The 16,811-nt window shown below is 40.7% G+C and overlaps 2 protein-coding genes across 2 annotated transcripts; both read right to left on the reverse strand.

The window, feature by feature from the left end:
- Positions 1–780: 780 nt before the first annotated feature.
- On the reverse strand, positions 781–10,890 carry LOC124266727 (histone-lysine N-methyltransferase, H3 lysine-79 specific-like). Its single transcript, XM_046701521.1, has 2 exons — positions 10,500–10,890; positions 781–1,546 (listed from the first exon to the last, which is right to left on the reverse strand). The coding sequence occupies exons 1-2, from the start codon at positions 10,733–10,735 to the stop codon at positions 1,261–1,263; spliced, it is 522 nt and encodes a 173-aa protein (XP_046557477.1). The 5' UTR covers positions 10,736–10,890; the 3' UTR covers positions 781–1,260.
- Positions 1,426–12,625, reverse strand: LOC124266726 (GTPase IMAP family member 4-like). Its single transcript, XM_046701520.1, has 3 exons — positions 12,475–12,625; positions 2,968–3,015; positions 1,426–2,357 (listed from the first exon to the last, which is right to left on the reverse strand). Exons 2-3 carry the CDS (start codon positions 2,978–2,980, stop codon positions 1,663–1,665), a joined length of 708 nt encoding a protein of 235 aa, XP_046557476.1. The 5' UTR covers positions 2,981–3,015; positions 12,475–12,625; the 3' UTR covers positions 1,426–1,662.
- Positions 12,626–16,811: the final 4,186 nt, after the last annotated feature.

Raw genomic sequence — 16,811 nt, forward strand, 5'->3', positions numbered from 1 at the left:
ACGGTTATTGATAACAACATCTAGCTCCTGCGGAAGTTTTTGTGTGCACAAATACTCAACAATTGCAAGGTCTTTTAGAACAAAATGAAACCCCCAGCTATACCCAGAGGATTGACATTACACTACTTCTTCAGCATGTAGGGTACTGCCTCTGAAAACCAATCTATCAACAGACATTTAAAAAAAATATACAAAAAAAGGACGTGGGTTAAAACATGGGTTACATGTTCTTCAGCAGGTAAGTGGAGCGGACGGTGAAAGGAAGTTGTTCGATCCCAAGACTCCATTACACCAAACGTTGTCACCCTGCCTGACGCTCGGCATTTACGGATTATGAAAAAGGACTGGTTGGAACTTCTGCTGGGTCTGTCAGTATACTGGGTCTAGTAGGGTATCCATGTTAAACTGTGACGAGCACCACAGAAACACTTAGTAAAACCTACACTGAAACACAAACGTACATGCACTTTGCTACTTGCAGCGATCTTGGGTCACTTGGCTATGACGTTAAACCCAATGTACAATTCACTCATAGGTTGGTGGGTGGGTGGTGTAGCTTTAGGGTTCGCTTGTCACGCCGAAGACGCAGGTTCGATTCCCCACATGGATACAATGTCTGAAGCCCATTTCTGGAGTCCCCCGCACTGGTATAGCTGGAATATTGCTAAAAAGCGGCGTAAACTAAACTCACTCACATTACTCACTCACTCATAAGCAGGTGTATATAAATCACTATAAAATAGTGATGACTGACATTACTGTTGTTGGAGATGACAAACGGGATCTATTTGCTCTTTTGTTGGTTGTTAACACCGCACTGATACATTTTCGAATTTTATGACGTCGAACTGTAAATAATTGAGCCTGGACCAGACAACCCAGTGATTAACACCACAAGCTTCCCAATTGGGATACGAAGACATGTGTCAACCATGTCAGCGAGCCTGACCACCTGATCTCGTTAGTTGCCTCTTACAACAAGGATGTCTAAAATTAAGCATTTCCTGTGGCCTCTAAAGTTGCTTCAGACGAAGAGATAATTTTATCCCAAAAATTGTGAAATGGAACGAATGAACCGACGAAACAGGTTTGTTGAAAAATGTGAAAGGTTAACACCAGAGAGAAGTCAGTCTGTAGTATCTTCCCAATCAGATTCCATTGGCCATAAAAAGTGACTCATGTATGATTGAATCACAGAAAATAAGTGATGCTAGATATTCTATATTCTATCGTTTGCAGTTCTTTCAAACGAGACTGACATTACCAAAGTGAAACAAAAAACCCCTTCATAGTTCGAAATACAGTTCGTATGATGCCAACTTTGCCTTCTTCAATCTTCTCTCGTATCTGTTTACGAATCTCCAATTCTTTCAGTTCTTCTTTCCTACGCTCAAATTCTTCCATCTGCATTTTCTGAAATTCTTTCATTTTCTCATACTCTCTTTTCATGTTTTCCGCTGCCTCCTTTTGAACTGCCTGTCGTTTCTTTTCTTCTTCCACATGTTTTTTTTCCTGTTCCTTCCGTTGATCTTCTCGATCTTTTTCCCTTTCTTTTCGTTCTTTTTCATTTTGTTTCTCCATTTCTTGCATCTTAAGACACTGGCTCTGTTACTGTTCTTCAAAGGCAGCAGTTTCTTGTTTAAGTTTCTCCTCGAGTTGCTTCTATCTCTTCACTTCGAGTTTTTCCTTCTTCTCAGCTTCTCGCAGATCAGCTTCACATTGCTCATACATCTCATTTGTGTAGCAATGACCACCATTTTCATCAACCATGTGTTTTACCATGTCTAGCAGATCTTTGGTAAATTTCTCCTTGTCTTCATCCGTTCCTCTGTTGTTGACAGAAATAAATCGACGACTTGTATCTAATAAAAACGTCTTCAGCTTCACTGGGCAACTGTTTATGTAGTTGTCAAGAGTTTTACCTTTCCTCTTCAAGTTATCTTTTCCAGTAAATACAACAATCACGAATCTTTTAGCTTCTTTTCCAAAGCATTGCAGGAACTTTTCCAGTGTAGTTTTGTCTTCATCAGTGAACCCGCCAACCTGCACGATGAAAAGAATGGCGTGTATTCCAGGGGATGACATCCCCACACATTTGATGACCTCTTTCTGGATTTCTTTATGTGATCTGCTTGTGTCACAAAAACCTGGGGCATCAATAAGTTGCAAATCGTACCCAAAGCGGTTAAAGCAATGCTGTTTACAGTTGGTCGTAACAGACTGTGCCGTTGAATATGATTTGAATACCTTTTCCTCCTTTCTGGCTCCAATTATTGTATTCCCTGTGGCACTTTTACCTACTCTAGTCTTTCCAAGTACCATTCGAATTTCCCTCACCAGAAAACGTGCACAATTTCCTGTGTGGGAGAATAATCATCGTCTCACACTCTTTTAAACAATTATATCACATTATACTGGCATTTTCCTTTTCACTAACTGCCATTACAAAGTGGTAAGATCAAATACTAGTATTTAAGTGTTTATTTTCAGCTTACTAATTATTGAGCGCATAAAGATGATCACAACCTAAAGACAACCTAGAACTATAAGATCTCTGACATGATCTCTGTGATGCTCCTACTTTATTGAGTTCTGACTACATGCTAGGCTAAAGGAACCACCCGAATCTCTCTGATCAATGAGCTCATTTTAAAATATCAACGAATACCAGAGAACAATTTGTCTCAAATGTGCAACAAAACAGATTCCGTACGGCCTTAAAGTCCGAACAGGAATAACATCACTAACAATCTAACAGGACACCAGGTGTTTATGAAGAAGGTAACAAAGGTCTGCTCTACGATTACCACCCATCACTATTTTATGTGTTTCGTTGTGTGTTGTACAACATTAAAAGAATGGTGGGCATATATCACAGGTTGACCCTGTTCCACACATGTACTGATGCAGCTTCAAAGCAGTTTTTCTCGTTTTACTTGAATGCATTTTCTGATGGTAAACAAATACCTTTGCCAGCCATTGCGAAGTGTTTTGCCCTTTGCAGTTTTCCCCAGTCTGTAATGAAAACATAATAGTATCAACACCATTGTGCACATTTCTGTCCAATGTAGACATTGTAGACATTGTAGACATTGTTGATCTGTTGAAAGCAGAACGGGTGTTCTTCAACTTTGTAAACGTATATTTATTCAACACACATCAAGCATTTCGTCTTTTTAGGTCTTTCTGCTTCTAGGAGTTTGTGTTTACAGGACGAAGCATACTGAATGGATTGTGAACCCTATATTGCATTGTACATTTTGTTTTCAATAATAGACGCCAAAACAGAGACATGCTAAGAGGCACGGCGGTACATGGCTGAACATATGTATTGTTGTCATTGTCAGCATTAATTCAGTTCACTCACTGCACATGTGTGGACACAAGGGGGCGTTCATGCCATCGTTTACAGGTTTATTTCAGAACGTCAATGCTGTTTAGAATGTCGTAAGCACTTGATTGTTTACCATCCATGCATGGTGTCCGTAATCGCCATGAAACTCGGCAGTAGGTAAGCCGTTAGAAGAGTAAGAACAATCTTAAACGAAGAGAATGTAGTATCAAGACAAAGGTGTATGCGTGTTTGGGTGGTCTGGTTGTATCTGTTCATCTAGGGTAGTATACTCAAATGCTCTCAGATGCGTTTGTACCTCACAAATGCAGAATCGGCAAGTGCTGAAACGGAAGGAGGCTAGTAGATGCCATGCTGTCTACGTAAAGCTCTCTACAATACTAGACCGCAAGGCGATCGTTCGAGACACTCGTAATCACACACTCTCCCGCCTATGTAAAGCTCTCTACAATACTAGACAGTTGGTGACATTCTACATAAAATGTATTCTGGAGGGATCCAGCCGTACACCCCAGTTTTGCTCACGGGATGCCGACCATTTGGCACATATTTTATGTTTTTATGCTGTGGGGTTTCAGGTACTTTCGTCTAAACGTCAACATACAGGCATGGGGCAAAGTCAGGCACTCCTAAAAGGGGTTGACGTTGTTCAGAGACAGGAACCTGTCTATGAATTTCGCACAACCCCGTCTTAAGATGGCCACGTCTTGCCGACAATACTTTAGAAGCTTGTCCTGCATGTTGAAATATTTCCGTTCGTTTTCCTATACCACTACAGGAAGCTGTCTGATTTGCGTCGACCTTATGAAACAAATGAGAGATTGTAAATCCCATTTACGATATCGGAACAACAACGAAGTGATATGTCAGACACAACCATACAACCCACAAATCCATGTCAGGTTCTGTAATCATCATCATACTAACATTTGTGTAGCGCCGGTATCCAGCTCAGCTGCTCAAAGGCGCTTTGTTTTTCTCTCGATCACTGGATGTGAATCTCAAAGGCATATCGTACTATCAATCTCAACTCCTGGGGATCATACAACTCTTGCAGCCACTAGGCGCACCGAGTTCATGTGCCTTTCCCATCCTTACGAGGTACCCATTCACAGCTGGGTGGACTGGAACACATAGTACAGTACTTTATCCAAGTTCACTGCACGTTGCTGTAGCCTCAACTAGGTGTTTGCATGTATTCATGTGGCCACCATCTGGTCATTTACAAACGGATTCGTGGGTTCTTTAAAGTGCACAGGGCTGTGAACTGTACACTAGAGGTTGTGACACGGAAAGAGTCTAAACACAAAGTTGACTCCAAGGATTTTACACCGGGTCACAGGTGGGCTCGATCCCGTCACTTCGAGCTCACTGGATCATTATCCTGGCGCCTTAGACAGCTCGCCCACCACGCACCCGTTCTGTCGGTCATTTCGCGATGTTACCCATTGGCAAAATTGTATGATAACCATTAGAATGACGACTACATGTCCCACGTCACCGAGATATCACGCGTCATTACACATTCGCAACACACGCACACGTGCACACGAGCGCCAAAATCGCGACCATCCCCCATCCCCCATCCCCAAAATCCCATATGACAGCCATTTTGTTTGTGACGTCATCAGGAGGGTCAGCACATTTTCGAGGTCGTGTCATATTGCGTCACCTCGGAAATATGCTGGCCCCATACCACTGTGACACACATACAATTTCAGTGTACATTGGGGAGATCTGGAAATAATCGAGTTTGGACCAGACAACCCAGAAACACTGACATCAACCAAATCCGTCCTATCCTATTAGTCGCCTTTAATGACTAACATCGTTTTTTGAAGACCAGTTATAACCCTAATGTTCACGAGTGACATGTTTAAGAATTGTTTTGTACATATACTTTGGAAATCCTTATCATTATATTCCATTATTCTTTCTCAATAATATACAGGGACATGATGTGCTAGTCAATATATCATGCAAATCAACGAGTGAAACTATGGTCTCTGACATAATGAGCTCATCACGTATTTCACAAAAGCATTTTTATTTTTAGCCTATCCAATGTGGTGCTAAAGGAAGAAAGTCGTCATTTTCGAAGTCAACGGCGATTGCTCGACGGTCACTGCACACAATAAGTAAAACGAGTCACGTTTTTATAACTTTATTTATTTTCTCTTTTGAACTCTTAAATTGTATTGCTCAATGTACCCATATATAATCGGGAATCGAACTCGAATTTTTCTTTTTGTCATAAAACCGAAGTCTTCCATCATAAACGGTCATTGCATAATGACATATACAAACACATGAACATAATCAGATATCCAACATACCAGGGTGTAACATAGTTAGATCAATGAAGTATCAGGGTGTACACGGTGTTGTATGTGGTGTCACATCCAACATATCATGTTTTATATAGCGCAACATGCAGCATACAGTTTTTGTATTTTAGGGTCAGATCAGACATAGCATATTGTATATGGGGTCACATCCAACAAATGTTGTATATTGCGCAACATCCATAATAAGTATCCGATTATATCGTATTGTACATAGCATATCATACGACCTGTCATGTTGTATATAACACCATATCCGACATATTATATTGTATATAGGGCCACATCTGATCTTTCCTGCTGTATATTGCATCACATCCAACATATCGTATTTATAACTTATCGTTGATTTCATTTCCATATGGCTTGAAAAGGCAATCTTAAACATATATGGTGAAAATTGTGTTCCGAACCAGTGAGAAAGTACATCAATGCATTTTTTGAACAACGGACAATAATGAAACGACCAGTCGGGGCACTTTTGCGGTATTAAAGTCGAGCAGGAATACGAGAGACGTAGCGGGTATCAGTTTTTTGTAAAATTAAAAGAAAATGAAAAGACCAATACCGTTACATGTTACATGAATAGAAATGTCTCTATGGTACCTTAAACTTGTTTTGAGTCTTGTATAATTTTTCCCTCCTATTTTATCAGTTCCATCGCAATGGATATGTATGAAAAACATAGTCAGGTGATAGGAAACATCGCATAGCGTGATTAACCATCTTGTGTAATAGTACATTAGCAGGAAAGGCGTCAGCAATACTCACCAGCAGTCTGCTCCCCTTGTCCTTGTCAAGTTTCCAGCTGTAATGCACCACTCTATGACGCCAATGCCCGGTTTTATACTGATGCAACTAATATACAATTAGTCACATGGCAAGACCGGGCGTGTCCATGTAATAATTTATGCGAATATGTAATATCTTGGCTATTGATCACATTTTGATTCCAATCAACTGGGGCGTATGAATACCCTCTGGGTATGGTACTGCAACTGCACAGATCGATGCAATGACGTAAATAACTGTATTGCCTGGGCAATACTCGATCACTGTCATAGAACATTAATACTGCTGTGTGCGGCTTTAGAAAAAAAATTCAAATCAAACCAGAAACCAAACTTTATTACCTAATTTTATTAATATAAACCACGCCTATGTGCAGTACATATTTCATAATCTTACCTCACACATAAATGTCGTTTTCTGATTAGCTCTTCTATTAGTTTCAATGTATCCCACTTACAAACGAGTCACATTGCTATGTACCCCGCTTGGAACTCATTTGGCACTTCATGGTAGTATTTTTTTTATCTCGAATAACATTGAATCACGTATGATGTACGGAAAGTACGGATGTTTTGCGAATGCGAATCGATGGAAGGGAGATAAATTTGTTTTTCTCGTCGTCACAAAAAGATTTGTACCCGTGCTTCAAACAATTCATAATTAACATTGAGGTGTTTGGTAAGAGAAATACGTTGTTCACTGGTCCCTCGGGGCCCATGCCTTGGTGTTCGGGCTTAGAGACCGTAAACAAGCATCGAGGGTACATCAACCCATGACCCCCTTGTGACTAGTGAACAACTTATATTGTAAGTTGTGAGGGAAAGTCTTACAGCTTCTGTCCAAACCACTTGGACACAACGATCTCATTCACTATTATTCGTGGAAATATCTTAAGCTATAGCTGCAGTCGCTATCTACATTAACAAGGTATTTGCGTGTCATTTTAACCAGAATGCATAGTTAATATGTTTTGAAAGACATTGTTTACGCATCTCTAGGTAAGCATAACATCCTACTATCGAAAAATACTTCACCACCAATAACATGAGTGCATCATTATCTGAAGATTGATTTTCTGAGAAGAAATATATACTGAACAGCAAAAGAAGTTTCGAAAAAATGAAATCTCATAAAGTACGCTTTCGTGTTTATGTCCTCTTTGCAAAAACATGACAAAAAGCTAGTTGCGTTTCTTTTGCTGTTCAGTATATTTGAAGCAAGCACTTGCTTCAGGCATGGGTCACATAGTCTTCTGTGGTCAAGTGGACAGAGCGCTCGCCCAAGGAGAGGAAGTTAGTGGTTCGGTCCCATGCCGCGTCACACAAAACGTTGTTATCCTCCATTGCGAACATGTGGCTGGTTGTATCAAGAGCTATATGTGGGATTATATAGGACTTTTACACCAGGTTGTTAGGCCTATGTGGCTTGAGGGGTATCAGTGGCAAAAGACATGATATGTAGACCCCAGATCCCGGGTTAGGTAGCAGCTGGGTTTGTCAAGAGCTACATTTGGAACTACATGGGATACTTAGACCTTATTGTTGGTCCTGGGAAGGTCAAGAGGTATTTCTTGAATTATAGGGTTGTTTTGTGTGGAGGGGCTGGCTGAATCAAGAGGTTTGTGTGGTACTATATTGGACTTTTACACCAGGCTGAAAGGGCTATGTGGATTTAAAAGTTTATGCGGGACTATATTCACCTGAGTGTGATTTGAAATTGCATGCATAGTGATTGTATGTGTTTTGAAGGTCTTTTTTATGTTTCCATATTATAAAAGGTTAAGATAACCTTGTACAGAATACTGCACGAGTGTGATCGAAAAATCAATAACGCTGTAAAGTGGATTCCGGAATGTGATTGAAGGTGTCGGACAACATGGGACGTATAGACCTGGGTGTAGGGCTGGGTCAATCAGGGGGAAGGTGTGAGACTACATGGGACATGTAGACGTGGGCGTAGGGCTGGGGAGATCAAGGGGAAGGTTTGGGACTATATAGGACATATAGACCTGGGTGTTGGGCGGGGTCGATCAAGGGGGAGGTGCGGTGCACCATGGGACATATAGACTTAGGTACAGGGTCAGTGTGCATGAAGAGGTACATGTGGAACTTCGTGGGACATATAGGCCCGAGTGAAGTGTTCTGTGGAGTTGACGAAGGGAAAGGTGTGTGACTACATAGGGCATATCGACATGTGCCTATTGCTGGGTTCATCAAGGGAAAGGTCTGCGTCTACATGGGACATATTACGTATAAGGGCTGTGTGGATAGATGGTATATGTGGGACTACATGGGATATGAAGGCCCGAGTGTAGTGACTGTGTGGATATAGAACGCACCTTGGTGGAGGGGTTTTGTGGATCTTGGTGTATTTCAGGTACTTCATGGAAATTGTAAGCTAGACAAGAAGAAAGTATAAACAAATTTTCCTGATTTATTCACTGAAGCAAAAATGGAAAGATGTTTCACATTTCTTTGTTTCTGGAGCTAATTGCGATATGTGATTCAAGCTATTCATGCTAACCATCTCAAATATACCAGTTAACTGAAAAGGTAAACAACGGTCACTATATATAATGTTTCTATGACAAAAGTCTAGCATGGGACACATAGAAAAGATTACATCACGCATCTATCCCGCAGCAGATCTTGCTACAACTGAGCTACGTCTAATGCAAACCAAGGCAAAAGGACTATAGGGCAGACCGCACAGACGAAAGGGTAACATTTGCCTTGGAACAGTTGCTGATCAAGTCAAACTGTTATTGATAACAACATCTGGCTCCACCAGACGTTTTTCGTATACACACCAAGCCACAAAGCTTGACTGGTTATTTCAAAACGCAATTCACATTAGCCAAATACAAAACAGTTGTAAGGTATTTTGAGACACTGAATCGCCCAGCTATACCCTGAGGATTGACATTACACTACTTCTCCAGCATAGTTGGTGCAACCTCTAGAAACCAATCTATCAACCGACATTTCTAAAAAATGTACTGACGTGTGGGTTGAAAAATGTACTTCTGTGGTGAAGGGCTGGAGTGCCAGATGAACGGAAGGTCTGTGGCTCGACCCCATTGCTGCATCATACAAAACGTTGTTCTCCTGCATGACGCTCGGCATTTACAAATTATGAAAGAAGACCTGTTGGAACTTTTACAGTATACGGTATACATGTTAAACTGTGGGTAACTCCACAAAAACAACATTACTTCGGAATAGTGCAGTCCAGTTATATGACGGCGGATTGTGACTGACATCATCTTCGCAATTCCATCTACACAATTGATATACGATGACATGTATCAACCGAGTCAGCGAGGCTGCTCACCCGATCCCATGAGTCGCCTTTTCAGCAAGCATTGGTTACTGAAGACCAATTCTAACCCGGATCATCAATGGTTTCATGTCTGTTGATGTAGACGTGAAATGTCTGGTCTAAACTGGATTATTTACATACCACAATCACCTGATAATATTAGCTATATTACACAAACAAACAAAACACATACAAATAAACAAGAACGGGTGTTCACGAGAACGGAGAGCAAACTCTGTCATATAATGGCTCCAGTCACAAACACTTGTGTGAGCAAGGCAAGACAGTTGTAACCATTGAAGATTGAGGAATATCTGGTACACGTCAAAATAGGATAATAGCAGCAGGCAACTATTTCAGTCATTGAATGGAAACGTTTCCCGAGTCTACCAAAAGTTGCTTCAGATGAAGAAATGAGACATTTTCTGTCTTTGAAGGTTTGTTTGATAAATTATCCTTTAAACCACGAAGTCCACCAATTCCATGCTCTTCCCAGGAAACCAGGGTCCTCTTGTTCAACCTTCTCTCGTATCTGTTTACGAGCCTCTTCAAGTCGCATTTCTACTTTCCTACGCTCAAATTCTTCTGTCATTCTCTCGACCTTTCTCAAGTTTTCCTCTATCTCTTTTTGCTCTGCCTGTCGTTTCTTTTCATCATCATCCTTTTGTCTCAGTTCTTCGGCTTTTTCCCTTGATTGTCGTTCTTTTTCAAGTTGTTTCTCCATTTCTTGCATTTTAATACGCTGGTTTTGTATCTGTTCTTCAAAGGCAGCAGTTTCTTGTTTAAGTTTCTCTTCGAGTTGCTTCTGCCTCTTCCCGTCAAGTTTTTCATTCTTCACAGCTTCTCGAAGATCAGCTTCACATCGCTCATACATCTCATTTGTGTAGCACTCGCCTCCATTTTCAACAACCATGTCATTTACCATGTCTATCAGGTCTTTGGCAAATTTCTCCTTCTCTTCAGGCGACCCTTTGTTGTTGACAGAAATAAAGCGATGACTTGAATCAATTAAAAACGTCTTCAGTTTTACTGGGCATTCGCCTATGTAGTTGTCAATAGTGTCATCCTCATCTTCCAAGTCATCTTTTCCAGTAAAAAACAACAATCACGAATCTTTTAGCTTCTTTTCCAAAGCATTGCAGAAACCTTTCCAGAGTATTTTTGTCTTCGTCAGTGAATCTTCCTATCCGTACGATGAAAAGAATAGCGTGTATTCCAGGAGATGACATCATTACACATTTCATGACCTCTTGCTTGATGTCGTCGTCTGATCTGCTTGTGTCACAAAAGCCTGGGACATCAACAAGTTGCAAGTCGTACCCAAAGCGGTTAAAGCCATGCTCTTTACATTTTGTTGTAACAGACTTTGCCCTAGCCTTTGATTCGAACACCTTTTCCTTCTTTCCGGCTCCACATATTGTATTCCCTGTGTCACTTTTACCTACTCCAGTCTTTCCAACAAGTACCATTCGAATTTCCCTGTCCAGAAAACATGTACGAGTTCCTGTGAATGAGAATAATCATCGTCTTACACACTATTTAAAACAATTACATCACATTATATTGACTCTTTACTTTTAACCAACTGCCATGTTGATTCACCTTACCAATCTTTCTGCGCATTAATTTGATCACAATCTAAAGCTTTATTGACATGATTCTAATGCTCCTGTTTACACAGGTCTGACTACATGCTTAGTTACTGACAAGGATTCACCAGAGTCCTAACTATGTCAACAATCAGCTCCATTTAAAACATCAACGAATACCAGAGAATAATTCGTCTCAAATGTGCACCAAGACAGATTCCGTACGGCCTTAAGTCCGAACAGGAATAACATCACTGAAAATCTAACATGATACCAGGTGTTTGCGACGAAGGTAACCATGGCTGCTCTGCGAGTGGCACTCATCACTATTTTCATAAAATGTAAGCATTTCTTTGTGTGTTGTACAACATTAAAAGAATGGCGGGCGTATATTACAGTTTGCCACAGTTCAAAGCGGTTTTCTCGTACACCTTGAATACATTTCTGAATATTGAATAAATACCTTTGCCAGCCATTGCGAAGTGCTTTGCCCTTTGCAGTCTTTTCCAGTCTGTAATGAAAAGAAAATAGTATCATCACCACTGTGCAGATTCCTGTCCAATGTTGAAATTGACGAGATTACTTTTCTTGTGTCTTCAGGTATCGAGACACATGATTCAGCATATTTTAAAACATTCCTTTACAGGACAACGGGACTATTTTAAAACGTCAGTGCTCGTTTAGCACGTCTTTTGCACCCGATTGTTTACTAATCTGGGTAAGCATGGTATCCATTATACCTACGAAACTCGGAACTCGAAAACCCGAAAAGAGCCGGTCTAGAATTGGTCCTGCTTGTCGTAGGAGATCAGGGGATCATGTGCTCAGTTTCGCTGACATGTTGATGCATGCCATAGTATCCCAACTGCGCAAATCGATGCACATTATGCCAATCGTTTGATTGTCTGTTCAAGCTGTTTACACTATAATTGTTGAATGAAGATAGAAAAGGTTGAATTATGTGCCATGATACCTGCAGACACAATTTTAAAGACATGAATGAATGCGCATGCATCGTTTAACATGTTGCTGAATCTTGTCCAGAATCAGCGCTTAAAGTATCAGAAATACTCACCCACTGTGTGCTCACTGCACCCCAGTCAGGTTCCAGCTGTAATGCAGCCCCTCACGACCGTGCCTGGTTTTATACTCATACATTTCAGGTGCAGTTAGTCACATGACCCAACCAGTTCAACCAACACACCACCGGGGTCAGGTGAGAGTCTTGTCAAATGTCTGTGCAGTCAAAGAGACACACCTGGGACAACACGTGACGTTCTACTGGTGGCAGGTAGAGAGAACGTTAACGGCTTTGTTTAAAGAAGAAAACGGCAGCCATATTGATTTATAGTCCCACTAGGCAAAGAGGGGGAGGAGGTGATCATTATTTTAGTATTGTGTCACATATAAAGGTGACAGTAGAGATATTCAATCTGTAAAACATACAGTGTTCTGCAAAGCGGCCAATGAGACATTCAAACACCATATACATATCAATGAAAAGTTCAGATAAACATATAAGAGATATTATATCTACAATATATATAGACGACATAGTAATATATGGGAACACAGGTTAATTAAGGAAGAACATCCAAATATTAACAATATTAATTCATATAATTCTGGCTGACCAATTTCATGTATCAATGCAAATACCCAAGTGGAAAGAGAACTGAAAGAACACGACTCGCAGAAAATGAACTGACCATCAAAGTCACCAGACTATCATACACATTTATGAACTGTTTAAGCGAATGGGTTACTGAAGATCAATTCTAACCCTGATTATCACAGGGGAATATCCCATTATGTGACACAATATGTCATTATGAACATTTGCAGGGAAGTAATATCAGCCATGATACTAGTAATGATACTAGTGATGTTACTGTTAATAGAATAGTCTTTTTGCCAAGTTAATTGAACTGTCTACAAATGAACTTAAGTGTCTTTTAACTCATCTATAAGTGTTCATGAATTGCTATATATTTAGAAATTGTCACTGTTTACATATAGTAACGCAATTCAGTTTCAGCGCATACAGTTGGTAGTGTAGAAAAAAGGCCTCGGAATAGCGTAACTGATGAAGAACGCTTATAGTAGTAGACACTGTCATGCTGTTATTATCTAACACGCAGTATATCCCAAACTGGCGGTTACTAGGATCCCTCGCATAATCAACTTTTATGTTAATGTTGTATTTTGACATAGCAAACGTTGCAGCTTTAGACTCTCGTAAGAACGCCACGCTACATATGCTGGAACATGCCATAATGCTTGCGATTGGTTAACACAGTGCATTGCACAGGTCTTCGTTTATCATATTTCAACTGATCCCTGGGTTCCCGAGGAATGGGTTTTACCCGCATGTGATCGACTGTGCACACTTTATAAACAGGTTGAAAGTAGACTAATCGTCAATAGAGTAGTTGTCTTTAGCGTGACGGTTTGAAGGTATTTTTAGTACCAAGGCTCTGCTTGTAGTTGTTTGTCTGGTACATTACCACAGGTGCAGCCTGACCACCCTGAGGTAACTGGCAAATGAAAGAACCTTATGTATCTGATCTGCAAAAATACTACAAAAGACGTTGATACAAACAGTCGTGTTCTGACATATACTCCCAGTCGTTGGTTGTTGTTTAACGCCGCACTCAGCAATATTCCAGCTATATGACGGTGGTATTTAAATTATCGAGTATGGAGCAGACAATCCAGTGATGAACAACATGAGCATCGATCTACGCAACTGGCATACGGTGATATGTAATCAACCAAATCGGCGAGTCTGACAACCCGATCCTTGTCACTCATGGTCCGTACATGCCACATGTTGTATGTGAAAGGCCGATCTATTACCAGTACTTTATAAACACTGACAGTGGATAAAGCAACATGGGTAAAATATATATCTCTTACCTTTCAGACTTTTAACATGTTGCTTCGACAACAGTACCTACACTGCTGTCGCTAGATGGGTACAATGTGTGAAGCAAATTTGTGGTGTCCCCGCCGTGATGTTGCTGGTGAGTGAGCTTTACACCCAGGGTCAGATGACCTGGTAAACATGAAAGTTAGCTTAAATATCAGAATTGTGTACCATATGACTCGCATAGGCAACAATACCATGATCAGTTTACTTACGGGATCACGGGTACAGATATACTCTAATCAAAAAGAAACGCAAATACGATATTGATCAATGAAATGTCAATTATTTTTCAAAATTAGTGTTTGATTGTTCGCCATTATAACGCTGGTTTGTGTACCTGGAACGAATGCACAACGCGAAATATAGCATCTTTGGTAACTTTAATGTTCGTTTATGGTTGAAAGTGTCAACTTGCACGGATATGTCATGGGAAAATGTGGTTCGCAATGTGCACGTGCAGTTCTGAGGAACCGTGAGCGGGACATTGCGGGTAAAAAGACCGCATTACCACTGCAGTTATCGCAAACCTATCGTAATCGTTTGTAAGAAGCTGGACTTCGAGACAGAAGACCCTATTTCGACCCTGTGCTGCGGCGACTATGTTGTCGTCGACGGGTCCAGTGGTACAATAACTTTCGCTTCTGGAATCTACACAACGTGTATGCTTTCTATGCCGGAAGAGTACATGTCATACGGTTTACCCGGAAGTGTGTCCACGAGGTTGACCGATATGGTGGTGGTAGTGTCACGATATGGGGAACCATATTCTACAATCTACTTGTGCGCCTTCGGGACAGTACAACAGTCAGAGACGTACAGAGACGCAATCTTAAGGAATCACATGGTTCCGATCACTGAGGGGAGGTGTTTCAGCAGGATAATGCCATACACACAACACATGCCACTGTTCAGCATCTTCAGAATGACAACCTTACAGTGCTTCCTTGGACTTTCAAATCGCCCAACCTGCACCCTTCGAGCACACGTTAGATCAGCTGTCGCAGGCACTGCAAGAGGAATGGGTCAGAATTCGAATTCAAAGACTTATTCAGTCTATTCCAAGACGGTGCAGATCAGTTTTTGGGGCACATGGTAGCCACAACAGATATTAAGAAAATGCATAACTGGGAACGGACGCCTTCACTTATTGAACTTTGTAAACTAGACGTGTTAACAGACATTTGTGTTTTATAAGTTGACATTTGGTCGCAGCTTATACAGAATTACATGTGTTTTCCGACTTTAAAGTTAGCAGATTAAATTCGTGAAAATACACCTTTGTGTTTCTCTTTGGGAGAGTTTATGTGTTTTGATATTACCTCAAATTGTATTTCCAGACAATATCCATGGGTCCCGTGTCAAAGAGCTGACGTAGTGCTTCGACTGTCGTAAGTCTATGTTACAGTGTAGGAGGTACGACAGTCGTAGCGCTATGATAGTTTTGTGAAACGGGGCCCTGGGTTTTGCGTCAGCCAGCAGATTGCATCATGCGTCAGTGATCAGGGTTTGACAGTTGGAGTGCTGTTTCCGGTCAAGTCGCCTCTTGCGATCAACATAAATTACTCTTGATTAATGTCCCCTCGTTTAAATGTATTACAACTGAAAAGGGGTGATGGGGCAGCCTAGTGGTTAAAGCGTTCGCTCGTCACGCCGAAGACCCGGCGTCGATTCCTCACATGAACACAATGTGTGCAGCCCATGTCTGGTGTTCCCCGCCGCGATATTGCTGGAATGTCGTCAAAAGCGGCGTAAAACCAAACTCACTCACTCACTGACTCAATCGTTACAAATGAAAATTACACAATGTCTTCTTTTGTAGTTGTACTGTGTAGTTATGTAACAGTTGATGCTGACATTAAGATGGTAAAATGTCGAGTCTTTTATGGCCTCATCTGCTGCTTCTATTGTATATAAATCGGGGCTCGCTGATCCATCTATTAATAATGCAGCGGTCCGATACATTATTATAGCAATATATTATTGCAGAGATGTATTATTGTAGCAGTGTAGTACTGCAGAGATGTATTATTGTAGCAGTGTGGTATTGCAGAAATGTATTATTGCAGCAATGTAGTACTGCAGAGATGCATTATTGTAGCAGTGTAGTATTGCAGAGATGTATTATTGTGGCACTGGGGTATTGCAGAGATACATATTGTAGCAGTGTAGTATTGCAGAGATACATTATTGTAGCAGTGTATTATTGCAGAGATATATTATTGTAGCACTGGAGTATTGCACAGATACATTATTGTAGCAGTGTATTATTGCAGAGATACATTATTGTAGCACTGGAGTATTGTAGAGATACATCATTGTAGCAGTGTATTATTTCAGAGATACATTATTAAAGTAGAAAAAAAAAGATTTAGAGTACAGTATACCTGAAATGTTTCATTTTAATGTATATTTTTCGTACATCACTTTACCACTGTGGTGTGACAGGTTAGCACTGTGCCTTATTCTACAACGATATTTGA

Source organism: Haliotis rubra, unplaced genomic scaffold (assembly GCF_003918875.1).
Source record: "Haliotis rubra isolate DU_JTF1 unplaced genomic scaffold, ASM391887v1 Scf1277, whole genome shotgun sequence".
NCBI classification, from domain to species: domain Eukaryota; kingdom Metazoa; phylum Mollusca; class Gastropoda; order Lepetellida; family Haliotidae; genus Haliotis; species Haliotis rubra.

Excerpts from the sequence above, each read along its gene's own strand:
- LOC124266727 (XM_046701521.1), bottom strand. The coding sequence starts at position 10,735 with ATGGTAAATGACATGGTTGTTGAAAATGGAGGCGAGTGCTACACAAAT. Across the intron at positions 1,547-10,499 it reads GAAAAAGAACGACAATCAAG|GGAAAAAGATCGAGAAGATC; the intron begins GGAAAAAGCCGA and ends ACGAAAAGAAAG.